Source organism: Pieris napi, chromosome Z, assembly GCF_905475465.1.
Source record: "Pieris napi chromosome Z, ilPieNapi1.2, whole genome shotgun sequence".
Classification (NCBI taxonomy): Eukaryota; Metazoa; Arthropoda; class Insecta; order Lepidoptera; family Pieridae; genus Pieris; species Pieris napi.
Window position 1 is genome coordinate 768,230 of NC_062259.1, and position 15,174 is coordinate 783,403.

The window sequence follows — 15,174 nt, forward strand, 5'->3', positions numbered from 1 at the left end:
CGACAATTAACATTAGAAAATAATGGAAGCAGCTGGAAAATGCGAATGTGTCACAGGACACGCTGATCACCAAAACTTGCAAATCTAATGTATTATAGGAAATACAACCTTACCATGTAAATTCCAATAGCGATACCGACCCGAACACTAAAATGAGTTTTTGATTTGACAGTACGCAGTAAAGTGGTACCAGGTAACATAATACCAGATTACGTGGTAGATAAAAGTTAACGAAGGAACACCACATTTGAAACTTAGAAGCTACTTTTGCAAATCCAGATATGTCCTTATTTATTACAGGAATCACTATAATATAATTACATTTATTTGTGTCCAGCATTTATAGTGTCTTAACAAATGGTTCAAACGGTGTACCAAACACTTGATAGTGTATTGGAAATGGGTTAGTATTACCTTTTTTACTACGTCCGTAATTTTTTATAAAACGGTGATCAAGAAAAGGTTTTTCAGTGTTCTTCTCTTTAGCATCCAACACACCATAATCGCTATATGCTTGAGCCAGACCAACCAGTTTATCAAATTTGCTATCTATATAATCTTGTACATACTCCCGATCTGATAGTTCTCTTTCTCGTTTATTATACTCTTTATCATTACTTTTACTTGCTGGTATTTGTAAGTTGTGAAGTGCAGCATCTCTTATCATTGCGTTGATTTCATCTGGGTACAGCATTGGTCCTTTCCAATTTAGATTATATACGTTTGGTAAGTTGTGTGACTCCTGTAATGATTTATATAAATTATTCTAAAAATTACCAATTTCCAATATACTCACATTTTCCTCCAGTTACATGGTTGTACAAGATGCCTTACATTATGCCCTAAAACAGAAGAGGCAATTGGCGGGGCATACAGCAAGACGCACAGATAAAAGGTGGACTTTAAAGACAACTATAAATGACCTATCCTAAACCAATTCAGCGCAAACAGGAGTATTAAGAATATTCATAATATATATATATATATATATATATATATATATATAATATTCATAGCGAACACGTAAATCACGAGCACACCCCACACACACTCACGTACATACCCCCACTTACACACCATCGCACTGCATAGATGAATTAGATATTATGTATTTAAATTTTTTTAAATTTTATTCCTTTCGTAAATATTTAAACGTTTTTTGAATATATTATGTATTCTATCTTTGGCTACTCGTTGATATGGTTTGACATATACATATGATATATTAACTAACAATAAAATGTATGTATAGACTCAGACGTTCAGATTCGTATTGAAATTGAAAGATGCGCCCGGCCAAAAAGGTTTGCCATCTCTGACATGTCAAAAAATGATAGCTGTCAGAAACTACGGAATTACGGAATTTAATTTCAGAGTATACAATATACATACATCACGTTTCAGTCTTTCCAATTGTTGATCGATATCATCATCATGTTTATCATCAGACAGCACTTCCTTCATGTCTTCGTAACCTAAATCTTCTTCTTCCACCACTTGAAGTAGTTTACGCGCTTTAAAACTCATATCTTTTGAATACGTGCTGAAATAAAGATCAATGTTAGTTGTGTCAGTATTTTTTCTGTCAGTATGTATTTTTGGTAAAAGGTTTTTGGACAGCTCCGGCGCCAAAAAAAAACATAAAATTAATGCCGCGGGGGCGTTAATACGTAAGTACCATATTTTTTATAGAATAAGGGGGCATACGCGCCTTACGGGACGCCCATTTCAGTGGGTGCGTTGCCGGCCTTTTGGGAGCAGTATATGTGTGTATTTAAGGAAAACAGCCCTACAACCTTATAGATATAAAATATCATTTGTTTTTCAAATAGGCAAGTAGGTGATCACGTTTCTATGCCTGACACATGTAGATTTCTGGGTCTAGGGCCAGTTTCTTTACGATGTTTTTCTTCACATGAGTTCATGTTATATCCGCAGATTCAAATAACTTTGGTGTACCACAGGGTCGAATGTCAGGATGAGAGTCACCAAAGCCACTAGGTCAACTGCTACTTACTCATATTCACGAGCACCTCTCACTTCAGTAACCTCATTTTTCGGCTCATTTTCTGTCGTCATATCATGTTTAATATTATTATCAACCTTATTTAGCATTTCATCAAATCGTTGGCTGATTTTATAAAACGGATGATTAAATTTTGCTTCATGCTGTTTCTCGTCGTGTGGATCGCATTTCGGATAATTCCGCCTGATAGGTCCATATTTGATAACAAACTTTTCTTCTTTCACAAAAACACCGTCTGCTGGACTGCTTGCGTTTTTCTTCTTTCTTGATCTTCTTTCGTGTTGTTTTGAAAGCTTGCCTGGTACTGATCGTCTGAATCGATCATAATTATGCTGGTAGTTGTAGAACATGGAATCTTTAAGCTTTTTTATCTGTGCGTCTGTTTCTATTAGCTTCTTGTAAAATTCTGAAAATAATTTGTTAAAGGTTCATAAAGAAAGAACACACATAATCAAAAGCACGTTTTGGTAGAAGATAAAGTGGTAGCCCCGGGGGAAATGGCCACGTCTCTTTCATTTGTCATATTAATTTTTGGTACTTGTTAATGTATAATATAATATATATCTACATAACACTTATAATAATTAAACTACTGTTTAGCTGCCCACTGAAGTATTTTTGAACCAATTTGACTTAAGCTACCTTCCTCAGTAGCCCGCAATGTCGCAGCACAGTCGACGCGATGTGGCGACTCAGTCTGGCGACGCAGAGACGCCAGTCGTAGCCATGGTAACGTCGCTGGTGACGTGGCCATGGCGTCCCGGTGAGGCAGAGGCCTTAGGGTCTCTTTGTTTTGTCGAAGTAAAATAGGTCCACATTCAAAAATTTCAATCGAAACAAATTTAAAAAGTTTGGTCCCTGTGGCAGTAACTATAACGGCAGCAATTCCGCAAGTATTGCGATTCTTATTCGTTGAGAAAAGCACCAGCTCTGAGGTCGAGGTCACCGGTTTTATCTAACAGGCGCCAACTTAAATCTGTAATTAGCGCCGTGCACCTCACGGCCCAAGAGTCTCTACTCCCAGCCCCAGCTTTTTTGCTTGTCTCAAGGAGGTGAGAGAGGGCAAACGCGTCTACACAAGGAGCATCCCATACCCAAAGCCCATTCCATCTTCCAAGGGATCAACGCCATCCCATCCGGCTGCTTGCCATCGTCTCTAGTGATGCCTGTTGGCTCCAAAATGGCTGGAACATCGACGGAGGCAAGAGAGCGGCGTGTGATGTCGTTGAGCGCGGCGTGGCGAGAAAAACGACCTGCACTAATCTCTCTGAATAAATATAATCACCTCTGAGCTGGTCACTGTGTCGGCTGTCGGAAATTTTTTCTCTACTCAAAACTGATATTAGGTCACCACTGACGCCTTCGACATCTTCCAATGTGTTCTGCAAGAAAACAATGTAAAAGTGTGTAATTTTTTTTTTTAATTTTAGAACAGCCCTGCGATTCTGTAACTCACTTCACGAACTCACACAGCGGTTTTTGCATCGGCAGAATCGCAGGGCAAGTGAAACACGGCCGCACTGTCACATAATACATGGACACTCTTATTGCCAGAGAGCTCGAGAGTGCTTTGCCGGCCCTTTAATTGGTACACTCTTAAAGGATCCTAAGTCGAATTGATTCGGAAATACCTGTCGAAACCAATTCGATGTGTTTCCTCACGATGTTCTCCTTCGTGCGAGGGAATGTGATGCGCACATAGACAGCCCATTTGTGCACAGCCGGGGTTTCAACCTCGGGGATGAGAGTCACACGCTGAAGACGACGCTTAAAAATCAATGGCGCTACAACCTTTTTAGGGCTGGTCATGATCATTTGGTAATCTAATAGGCAAGTAAGTGCCTTCTGTGCCTGACGCACACCGTTGGCAGCCCTTTTCCTCACGATGTTTTCCTTCACCGTTCGAGCGAATGTTAAATGCGCATATAGAACGAAAGTCCATTGGTGCACAGCCGGGGATCTAACCTACGACCTCCGGGATGAGAGTCGCACGCTGAAGCCACTAGGCCGACACTGAAGACGACGCTTTCTAAATATAAAAAACGAAGCTACCAGTCTAGTTATAAATACAGCAATGACCTGCGGTTTTACTCGCGTAGATATCGATCTCGTGGTAGTTTAAAGTCTTCTAAGTCGGACTATATTTTTGTTAAGTTTAGTTTTTAATTACTTCCTTTCAGATTATTAGATACACACTAACATTCATAATCTAAATACAGATTATACTTTACAACGAATATATATCTAAGACATTTTAAATTCGTAACCTAATTTATGTAGAATGTCCGTTAGTAAATTTTAAAATACCCTAATACGATTTTTTGCGTTTTCTGAGAAGATTTACTATGGTAATATATATATATTTTTTTACCATAGGAAAGCAGGGATTTCAACGAACTTAAAGCACACCAACTTTTTGAAAAAAGCTGAAATTTTGACGTCAGAATTTTCGATTGAAAATTAGGGTGTTTTTTCAATATTAATTCAAAATAAGGTGAACAAATAAATATTTTTAATCAAATAAATTACAGTGTATTTGGGACATAGAAAGGTAAGTTTTCACCAAATTTCGTTAAAAAAAAAATATTTTTGTTAAAGATAAAAATAAAAAACCAAAAACTTGGTTTTTTTAATTTTTCACATAAATTTTGAGGTTATGTGAAAAATGTGTGAATACAAAAGTTTTAGATCTTTTTATTACCTACAACTTTGCCATTTAACTTTCTTCGATAGGACTTGTAGTTTTGCCGGAAATCGAGATAAACCGTTTTTTACCCTTAAAACCCCCCCCCCCCCCCTTCCCCTTCCCGACCTCAGATCGACCGTAATTTATTTTTCCTTTCATTTTGACCATATTCCCCTGCTTTTCTAATGGGTTTCATCCTACTGTAATTTTTTTCACTTATTATTTATTTTAAAGGCTATCTGCACTGGTCTACTACAGGTTGAACAATTCTTGGTTTCAAGTAAGTAAAGGAAGACTTTTTTAAGTCCAGTAGTTTTAGTGTCAAAACATTACAAACATACATACAAAAACACAAATGTTTCCTCTTTATAATATTAGTAAATAGAAATAAGTTAATAACTCAATTGAAATCACTAAGTAATTTACATTTCCCCAGCCAGCCCCGCGAACTTCGTTTCGCCTTAATATGATTTTACTTAGCCTACCATTTTATATCACAACATATGGAACATTACTATTCTACCCTATAGAGACTGGTTTTTAGGTTTCCGTGCAGTTTTTCCGTGAAAACCTTCAGAGTTCAAGGAAAAAAGAAATACTCGTAGCCTGTTTTCTGCGCTTAGAAACATTGTGAGTATTTAATAGATATATTGAAATTACAATAATTAATAATATAAACGATATATAATGAATCCATTGACCAATAAATAAAATATTTGATATTCAATCATTTCAGAACCAGTGGTGGTACCTTTTAGGTTACATATTTCTGTATTTCATGATCATATCTTAATAGACAAAGAGATGAGAGAGAGAGAGAGATCAGACATGACACTTGGGTTTAACTCGTGATAATTTCCTTCTAGTATTAAATGTCGGCCTAGTGGCTTCAGCATGCGACTCTAATCCCTGAGGTTCAAACCCCGGCTGTGCACGAATGTACTTTTAATGCGCATTTAACATTCGCTCGCTCGAAAGAATACATCGTGAGGAAAACTCACCTTAAGGCCGATTTACATTATCTTAGTGTTTAGGAGAGTGCTTTAGGATAGTACTTTAGTTGAAACATGTAAACGCTACTTGCTTTAGTAAACGATACGCTAAAGAACTTGCCTTTCAAGTTGTACTAAAGCACTCTCCTAAACACTAAGATAATGTAAATCGGCCTTTAGACCCAACACATCGGCGTGTGTCACATGATCACTTGCCTATTATATTGTCAAATCATGAAACACCTGAGGCCCAGACCTAAGAAATATTACAAGTATCCAGAATAACACCAATTAATTAACTGTAAACATTATAGACTCATTCTGAAAAATTAAAACGTTATATTTAACCGTAAAACGCTGTTCCCACCTGGGCCAAAGTGCTTCGACATATTTATTGTGAAGGGTTAAAATTGCTAATGGGCTTTTAAAGACCCGCTGCAATAAAGCTTTTCTTGGCCAATGTTTTTTGAAATTAAATTCACTCCAGCTTCACAAATGATATACTCGTATACATGTATCATTTGATAGAGGCTTCAAACATATGTAGAAAAACATCGCGAGGTAGCTTACGTATGTGTGATGGCTGATCACCTACTTGCCCATTAAGATCACGAAATATACAGAAATCTGAGGGCTTGTTATAGATCGTTTTTCATAGGGTAAAATCGTGAGGAAATTAGTCCTTCGACTCACGTGCCTCAAACGCATGATCACCTACTTGCCTATTAAATTATCACGAAATATACAGAAATCTGAGGGCCTGTTTTGTTTTCGTATGGAGGAAATTAGTTCTTAGACTCAAAACTTTAATGATATAAATTGAATGTGAGATCATATATTGTAGCACATATTTAAAAACATCTAAAATCGATACACCCAAAGCAATTTACAAAGTAATAATTTCTAAAGACCCTAATTTTCCGACTCCCTCACTCGTATGAGTTTGATACGAGACGGGACATGATTTAAATGACATTTATAGGTGTATTTCTCCCTCTTATATGTGACGTTGGAAAGAGAGGTTAATATATGCTCGTTGTACGTCACCTGTTAGTAATGACTGCTTAATTTGAGTCTGTATAAGGCGAAGTTGTTCGCGGTGTTAAAATAAACTTTTCAAATTAAACTAAAAGTAAAAACTGTTTAGTGTGTTAAGATGTACAAATATTTTAAAACAACACTGAAATAACCAAAATATACTAATAGACACTGAATTACAATTCATAGAATTTTTTTCTGTAGTAGAAGGCAGGACCTTCACCTGATGTTAAGTGATAAACCTATGATCACTTACATTGCCAGAAGGCCCTTTTCTTGTAGGACCCTAAGTCTTAATTGATTCGGAAATACTTCAGTGGGCAGCTGGTTCCACATAGTGATGGTGCACGGCAAGAACTGCCTTAAGAAACGCTCAGTTGTGGACGTCGAGGTGATACGAGTGGAATTTTGTATTCTGCCGTGACGTCTGATGATGAAACTCAGTTGCAGGTATTAGTCTCAACTCCTCTGAACAGTCTCCATAGTAAATTCGGTAGAAGATGCAGAGACCCCACATCTCTACGCAACGCCAAGGGATCAATACGTACGGTAATTGACTTTTCATTTGCGGGACCATAATCCACATTATTAGGCATATCTGTTGCCGTGATACAGCAGAAAATTGTCAAAACCATTATAAATCATTAATATTTTTTTATTATCTTAGATTAATATCTATAATCATTTTATAAGATTAAGTTTTGCTCTTTACCCATCATTTTTTGTTTTTTTTTTGTTTTTTTCCTTACTAGTGTTGCCCGGAAAATATCGCTTGTTAGTGATAAGGCCCGTTGTATCCCTTATAATTTTTATGTATTATGTTATCTGTTAGTATTAAGTGAAAAAATAGAACACAAGAAGAGAGTGTCTTCCCTTTAATAGAGGAATAGAGTGTAATAGAGACTGTAAGTGTTATTGGACACTTTCTTATGTTAAAAATCCTTTTTAATAAATAAGGTAAAACCTTAATTACTTATTAGTCTTAAGTTAGACTAGATTGCAATGTTCCATGATGTCTTAGTAAAGACACATGTACAAAAAAAATCTATAAATGCAACGAAATGTAAATAAATTAATAAAAAAAAAATCTTGTTAGGTCAGCCTTCTGTCCGTTTGATAAAGGGCGTTATATATAAAAACAAATACATGGCAAACCGCGTCGCCTTAACCCAATAAATATATATTTTAATACGTCTTAGAGAACTTTGGGAATTCGTAATTAATTTATCGATATTGAAATTTTGTAGAAATCAGTAATATACTCGAGTTAAATTCGGTGGCGGTTTCAAATATATATTATATTAAATGAAACATATTGTTTGACGCTGGGTGTCAACTGGCTTTAATCGTTTAACACATTAGCTTATAACTAACAAAATTAGAAGTAGTGGGGTTGCGACGCTAACAAAAAACTGCAACTTATTTATGGGTTCTTAAATCTAAGTGACATTGGACATTATCGGAAAAGAGAATGTTATAGTACAATTTATGAGTGTGGGAAAACTAAAGGGCTCAATTTGGGTTGCGTTTGGCATTTGGTTTGCGCTTCTAATTATGAAATAAAATATATATTAACTTATCCAATGTTAGGTTACATAACTCTAGTTTGAAAAATTATTACAACGCTAGCCTAATAGGCGCGTGAATATAAAAAAGGCGCTACAAGTTAGGTCTGGACCTCATGATGAGGACTTTATAGGCAAGTAGTGATCAGCATTTCTTCACTATGTTTTGCGTACGAGCGAATGTTAAATGCGCACAAAGAAAGTCCATTGCACAGCCAGGGATCGAAGCTACGACCTCAGGGATGACAGTTCCTCGCTGAAGCCAATAGGCCACCACTGCTCTTTTTAACATGTTAAAATATCTTTTTGTATAAAAAATATATTGTATAATTTATTTATACATATTTTTAGCGTTTTTTTAAATTTATAATTAATCTAATTTTCTAACAATTTCACGCTTATCACATTTCTGAATACCCACAGTCAAATGATAGCCGTAAAAAATGCTTTTATTATCACGTATACAAGTATGAAACGAAATGGCTAAGTTCAGTTGTAGTTAAGTCGTTTTCGGGGCAGTCTGGCGTAACTTGAGACTAAGAGCCAACGGAAGCGCGAATATTTGAACCCTAGAGATGCGGCCTATTGGAGGGCACGTCTACGGAATAAATAAAGGGCCAAGGAGTTTGATAGTTCCAAACGTAAAACGTAATTTAATCTATAAACTATAAAAAATGTCGCGACAGCATGTCTCTATCTTTTATAGTTACGTCACAATAAGCGTCCTTTTATTAATTTTTTTTTATTAAAATACCACCGCTAGAAAAGGCTCTTTTTCGTACCTAGGTATTGATCCTTATCAAAATAAATACCAACGTTTTACATAAGCTACAATTTAATGGCATAACCACCAAAAAAGCATGGTGGATTGGTGTTCTACTGCCGTTTCTCTTGAATAGTTATTATATACTATTATGTAATATAACAGAAATCTTAGCCACAGCAGCGCTTGGCCGAGTTTACTAGTTTATATATAAAATTCTCGTGTCACAATATTCGTTTCCGTACTCTTCCGAAACAGCTCGACCGATTCTTATAAAAAATTTTATGCATTCAGTAACTCTGAGAATCGGCTAATGTATTTCAAACCTTTTTTTTGTTTATTTTTTTTATGATACAACATACAAAAATACATACAACCCTAATTTTATCCCCTCTACGATCAATCCCTATTTTTTATTAATTAAAATTTTATGACTTGAACTCTGAGAGAAAAAAGTCACAGAAAAACCTAAAAAGTTTTCATTCCAGAAATCTGGGTATAGCAAAATGTGTCATGTTGGTATGTACTAAAAAGGTAGGCTAAGTAAAATCACATTATGGTCCAAGATCCCAGGGCCGCCAGACCTCACGTATTTTCTGACGGATGAAATGTGGACGATTGGGTAGTGTTAGTATGTACTATGATCGTATGCCTACCTGCTAGCTTGGTCAAACGGCCAATTTCCAGGTATCAGGTAATCAAGGTACACAAAAACATTACTTACTTCACGTAAATTCTCATGGCTGATTTTTATATATGTTTTCGAGTGTATAGTTAAAAATAAATTGTCAATACTCCCAGACACTTTCCGTCGGCCATATTGCTTAACAGACGCTTTAAGGGTCTCAAAATAATTAGTCAACTTCACGTAAATTCTGACGCTCCATTTTTATATATGTTCATTCGACAACTATTTTAAAAGCTTTGACAAGAAGACAGACCGATCCAAGGGGCCAATCATCCCCTAAACTAAATTTTAATATCTCTATGAGTGAGAGAGCATTATCTACGCGCATGAGACTGAGTGAGACCGACTGCGCTGTTAAAGCCATGAAAATTACTTGAACAGATATTTTATAATTTTTAGAACTTTTGTTGACAAGTAAATTATAGCAACAAAAATAAGAAAAAAACACATAATAAATAATACTAAAGTTAGCCGACATTTTTTTTTCAATTTATTAATTAGAACTAAAAAATATTTTTAAAAAATACCGCTTATATTTAAATAGCAGCAATTTTTTTAATTAATTATTTATTGGAAATTTGGAAACAAAGTGGAAAAATATTAATTCTTCAATATTTCTTAACAGTGGCTTTTAATCTTCATTATCATCATCATCAAATATCAATCTTGAAATTGAATATCTAAATCGTGATCGTCATCATCAGCATTATCCTTATTTTCTTCCTCTGTAAAAAACAAGTTAAACAATGAAGGTCTGAAAAAACTAAAAAGATACAAATAATATGAGAAACGAAAATAATTTACCTGATTGTTCTTCCAGCGACTCACTGACAAAACCCGGTAATTGATCTCCATCGAACCAATGAAAATCATATTTACCATCTTGTAGTGTCCAGCCATTGTTTTCGGGGTTGAAAATATTTATCATCTTCATACTTGCATTGGTCCAAAGCTAGCCCGTCGAAACTGTTGCCAAAGCTCACTTTTACAAGGTGGTAAGTTACTGGCATCGAAGTTTCTTAAATTCTTTCGATTGAATTCTTCATTTATATCAGATACCATGTGTTGAATACACGTTCTTCTTCATCTACATCACCAACAAAATCCAACGTACCAAAACGGTGAAATGCTTGTTGGTACTCTTCATTTTTCTTCAAAATATTAAACGGCTTTTGCTTGCCCTTTTTGAATAATAATAATTTTTCAAGTAATTTTCATGGCTTTAACAGCGCAGTCGGTCTCACTCAGTCTCATGCGCGTAGATAATGCTCTCTCACTCATAGAGATATTAAAATTTAGTTTAGGGGATGATTGGCCCCTTGGATCGGTCTGTCTTCTTGTCAAAGCTTTTAAAATAGTTGTCGAATGAACATATATAAAAATGGAGCGTCAGAATTTACGTGAAGTTGACTAATTATTTTGAGACCCTTAAAGCGTCTGTTAAGCAATATGGCCGACGGAAAGTGTCTGGGAGTATTGACAATTTATTTTTAACTATACACTCGAAAACATATATAAAAATCAGCCATGAGTATTTACGTGAAGTAAGTAATGTTTTTGTGTACCTTGATTACCTGATACCTGGAAATTGGCCGTTTGACCAAGCTAGCAGGTAGGCATACGATCATAGTACATACTAACACTACCCAATCGTCCACATTTCATCCGTCAGAAAATACGTGAGGTCTGGCGGCCCTGGGATCTTGCTCTATTAAGGAGAAACGAAGTTCGCAGGGACAGCTAGTAACATGAAAGAATGCTTTCAAAGAAAAAAAAATACCATAAAAGTCGTTAAAACTTGGAGACGTTTTCATCTCTTAGCCTATAATCAGAGCTTTTAAAGAATAATACAAAATTGTATCTTTTTCATTTCAAAGATGTTTATGGACTAATTTAAAATACACTTTTTATGTTTACTACATTCATGTCTACGCTTTGAATCTAATGAAGCAGTTTGAACTGGTGAATCTCAGGGAACGAACCCAGTATTTAGTTTTTTCTTTGTAGAACAGAGGGCAAACGGGCAGGAGGCACCTAAGTGATACTGCCCATGGACACTCTCAATGCCAGATGCCATGGCTCGCAAGTGCGTTGCCTTTTAAAAATATAAGAAACTTAAGTCAAATTGGTTCGGAAATACTTTAGTGGGCAGCTGGTTCCATATAGTGATGGTGCGCGGCAAAAACTGCCTTAAAAACGCTCAGTTGTGAAAAGGAACGTCGAGGTGATAGGGGTGAAGTTTCGTATTATGCCTTGACGTCTGATAATGAAACTCAGCTGCAAGATCATCGAACAACATACATGAAAATATCTAAGACATATTACACGCTTTATTTTTTAATATCTTTAGCGTGCCACGATTATTTCCATTTTTTAAAATTAATTCAATTAACTTAATACTAGATAGTTAGATTGTCACACGTATTATTTCCGGAACGCACAATAAGTGTTACTGTTAAGCATTAAGGACTGGTCGTACTTGAATTCGTGTATGCGGTGATGTTAGTTATTTCCACTATGTGTTTGCATGAGAATGTAAGTGCGTGCTCCTGCTGATAGGGGACAAGTCTTTGTTTTTAATTTATGTTTTTATTATTAATTATTTAAGATGTGATGTGGAACATGGTGTAATGGTTGCAGCTCTTTACAAACGTTGTGTAAAAAAAACTTGGCGATTAAAAAGAGTGGCGGAGAGTTTATTGCCAGTTCTTCTCTTCCGTTCTACGCCCTTGATTTGAACTGGCACTAAATGTAAAGTTAGAAGCATTTCATATACATTTCTTAATTGACGATCATAAGTTTACTATGTGTTACCTATATGATTAAATGATTTTTGACTTTTGACTTTTGAATATTAAAAGTCAGTCTAACATCGACCGTACCAGAGTTGTGTTCTTTAAATAATTAAAATAGTTTTTAAAAACATATTCTCCCTCCGTTGCAATTTGACTAGATAAGCAGAGACAGATGTAATAATAGATCGAGCAGTGTTGGCCTAGTGGCTTCAGAGTGCGACTCCCATCCCTGAGGTCGTAGAAGGCTGTGTACCTATGGACTTTTAATGCGCATTTAACATTCGCTCGTACGAAGGAAAACACAGACCCAACACGACGGCGTATCAGACACAGGAGGCTGTTACTTGCCTATTAGACTAACCCTAACGCCAGTTATGTAACCAAATCAAGTTCATATATATTTTAGTTAATAATTAGAAATGCAAATATAAGCAATCATCGCACACTTGAAGCCAAAATGAGCCCATTAGTTTTTCGCACACTTATAAATTGTAATACAACATTCTCGTTTTCTTGATACAATAGGTCCACTTCTTTATTCTTTATAGGTAACAGAAGTATCACTTAGATTTCAGAACCCATAAATAAGTTAGTCTAAGTTTGTGTATAAGCTCTTGTTTTAAACGATTAAAGCCAAAATTGACAGCTTCAAACAGTGTATTTCATTTATTTAAACATCTCACAACCAAACTTAACTCGCCAATTTTAACTTAAAAATAAAAACTTTTTCATTTTTCTATTAATCTACTGTTAGAAATATAAAAATCGTGATAAAACCTCCCAGACTATCAGGGCTCTTACAACGGATTGTCCTTTACAAAATGAAATCTTGAATGGGCATTTTTTTATTATTTCGTCTTTGTCTGCGGTCTGTCTACTTTGCAAGGCTGACTCTCAATGGACAATATAACTGTAGAAACAAATACGTACAGTACAAACAAATAAATCTAAAGAATCTCGTGTATTTATGGGACGAACAGGTGGACCACTAAGTGTTACTAATACATTTAACGATTTATCACATTTTATTTCGCAATAGTAGAAATTTAACAAATTAATCAAGTTTCGTAAGATTGTTGTGAAACTAATGTTAGTTTCACAACATAAAAAGCTATGTAGCTTTTTATGGAAAGGAAATCTTAATATATATATTTCTTGTGTGCGTGTGTATGTGACTGAACTCCTCCTAAACGACTGGACCGATTTTGATGAAATTTTTTGTGTGTGTTCAAGGGGATCTGGGAATGGTTTAGATTCACAAATCAGCCCGCCAGATGTTAAGGGTAGTCCACCCCTAATTTTTATTTTTTTATTTATAGATAAAATTTTATTTTTTATTTTTTTATGTTACAGAATTAAAAAATACATACAACCCCTAATTTTCCCCCCCTACGATCAACCCCTATTTTTTTATTATAAATGATATACATGGCAAAACGACGTTTGCCGGATCTGCTAGTCCCAATATAAATTTTGGTACCTGAAGCAGGCGGATTAAAAATTTTGGTGTAAATTGGCTGTGCCAATAATCAATCTAGAACTGTTTAGGAAAAACACCTTTTGTATGGCAATTAAGGTTTACAATAAATTACCAAAAGAATTAAAACCTACTTCCGACTAGAGTCTTGGTGTATTACTTTTGGAAAATATGTACTATTCAATAAATGATTATATGCGTATTATATACTATTCAATATATGAAATGTACGATACAAATAACTAATAATAACACAACGCCATTGTATGTGGCAGAATATGCGAACTTTCGATTGTACCACCTTACACATTTTTGTACCATATTCTTGCAATAAATAAATTATTATTATAAGTTTAGTAATGCATAATGGTTGGAGTATGGAGTTTTAAAACAAATCTAAGCTTACGATCAAGCACGCTTCAGAAGATAAACCACTCCTTATATGGAAATTGTATTCGTTTTTATAACACCGAAGCGAAATTAGAGAACTATCCCAAAATAAATTCTCATTAAACGTAACTTAATCAATAAAGCTTTTTATAAATTTGACGATTATTTAAATTATCCTAATCCTTGTGATTTGCTCCAGTTCAAACAGTATGACTCAAAACTTGGCGATTAAAAAGAATAGCCGAGAGTTTCTTGCCAGTTCTTCTTGCATAGAACCCTTGACTTGCGAACTGGTAGTAAATGTAAATTAAGAATCAATTTCACATCCTTTCTGTCGTTGATAACTGTACTTTGTTATGAATAAAGTTATTTTGAGTTTGAGTTGAATTTTTCCACCTGAACTTTCCATTTGGATCTGTTCTTAGCTTCATCCATTTCTCTCCAGAAGCCTGAACTGACATCAGACCATAGACAACTCTAAATACTTTTAAAATACCGTTAGTATTCAATGTAAAATTTATATAAATACACAACAACCGCCACAGACTGTGTCCGCCCTTTTTAATCTTACTCCGCCGTTGGCATTGTTTGTTTTTGTACTTTTTTGATTGATAACGATTCTGATGCAATGATACATGCAAAGGGTGGAATACTATCAAATGAAATGTTCATACATATATGCATATGAAACAAAGTTGTTATAAATAAAATAAATCAGTGGCGCTACAACCTCATTAGGTCCTTGCCTCAGATT

General features: G+C 35.2%; 1 protein-coding gene across 1 annotated transcript in view; it reads right to left on the reverse strand.

Annotated features, from left to right (window-relative positions):
• LOC125062489 overlaps positions 1 to 15,174 on the reverse strand; it is a 41,145-nt gene that overhangs the window by 9,979 nt on the left and 15,992 nt on the right. Inside the window, exons 3-6 of the mRNA XM_047668471.1 lie at positions 3,312 to 3,408; positions 2,018 to 2,432; positions 1,393 to 1,543; positions 415 to 742 (exon numbers count right to left, since the gene is read on the reverse strand). Coding sequence (XP_047524427.1) covers positions 415 to 742; positions 1,393 to 1,543; positions 2,018 to 2,376 — 838 coding nt within the window. The 5' untranslated portion in view covers positions 2,377 to 2,432; positions 3,312 to 3,408. The remainder of the gene's footprint in view (positions 1 to 414; positions 743 to 1,392; positions 1,544 to 2,017; positions 2,433 to 3,311; positions 3,409 to 15,174) is intronic.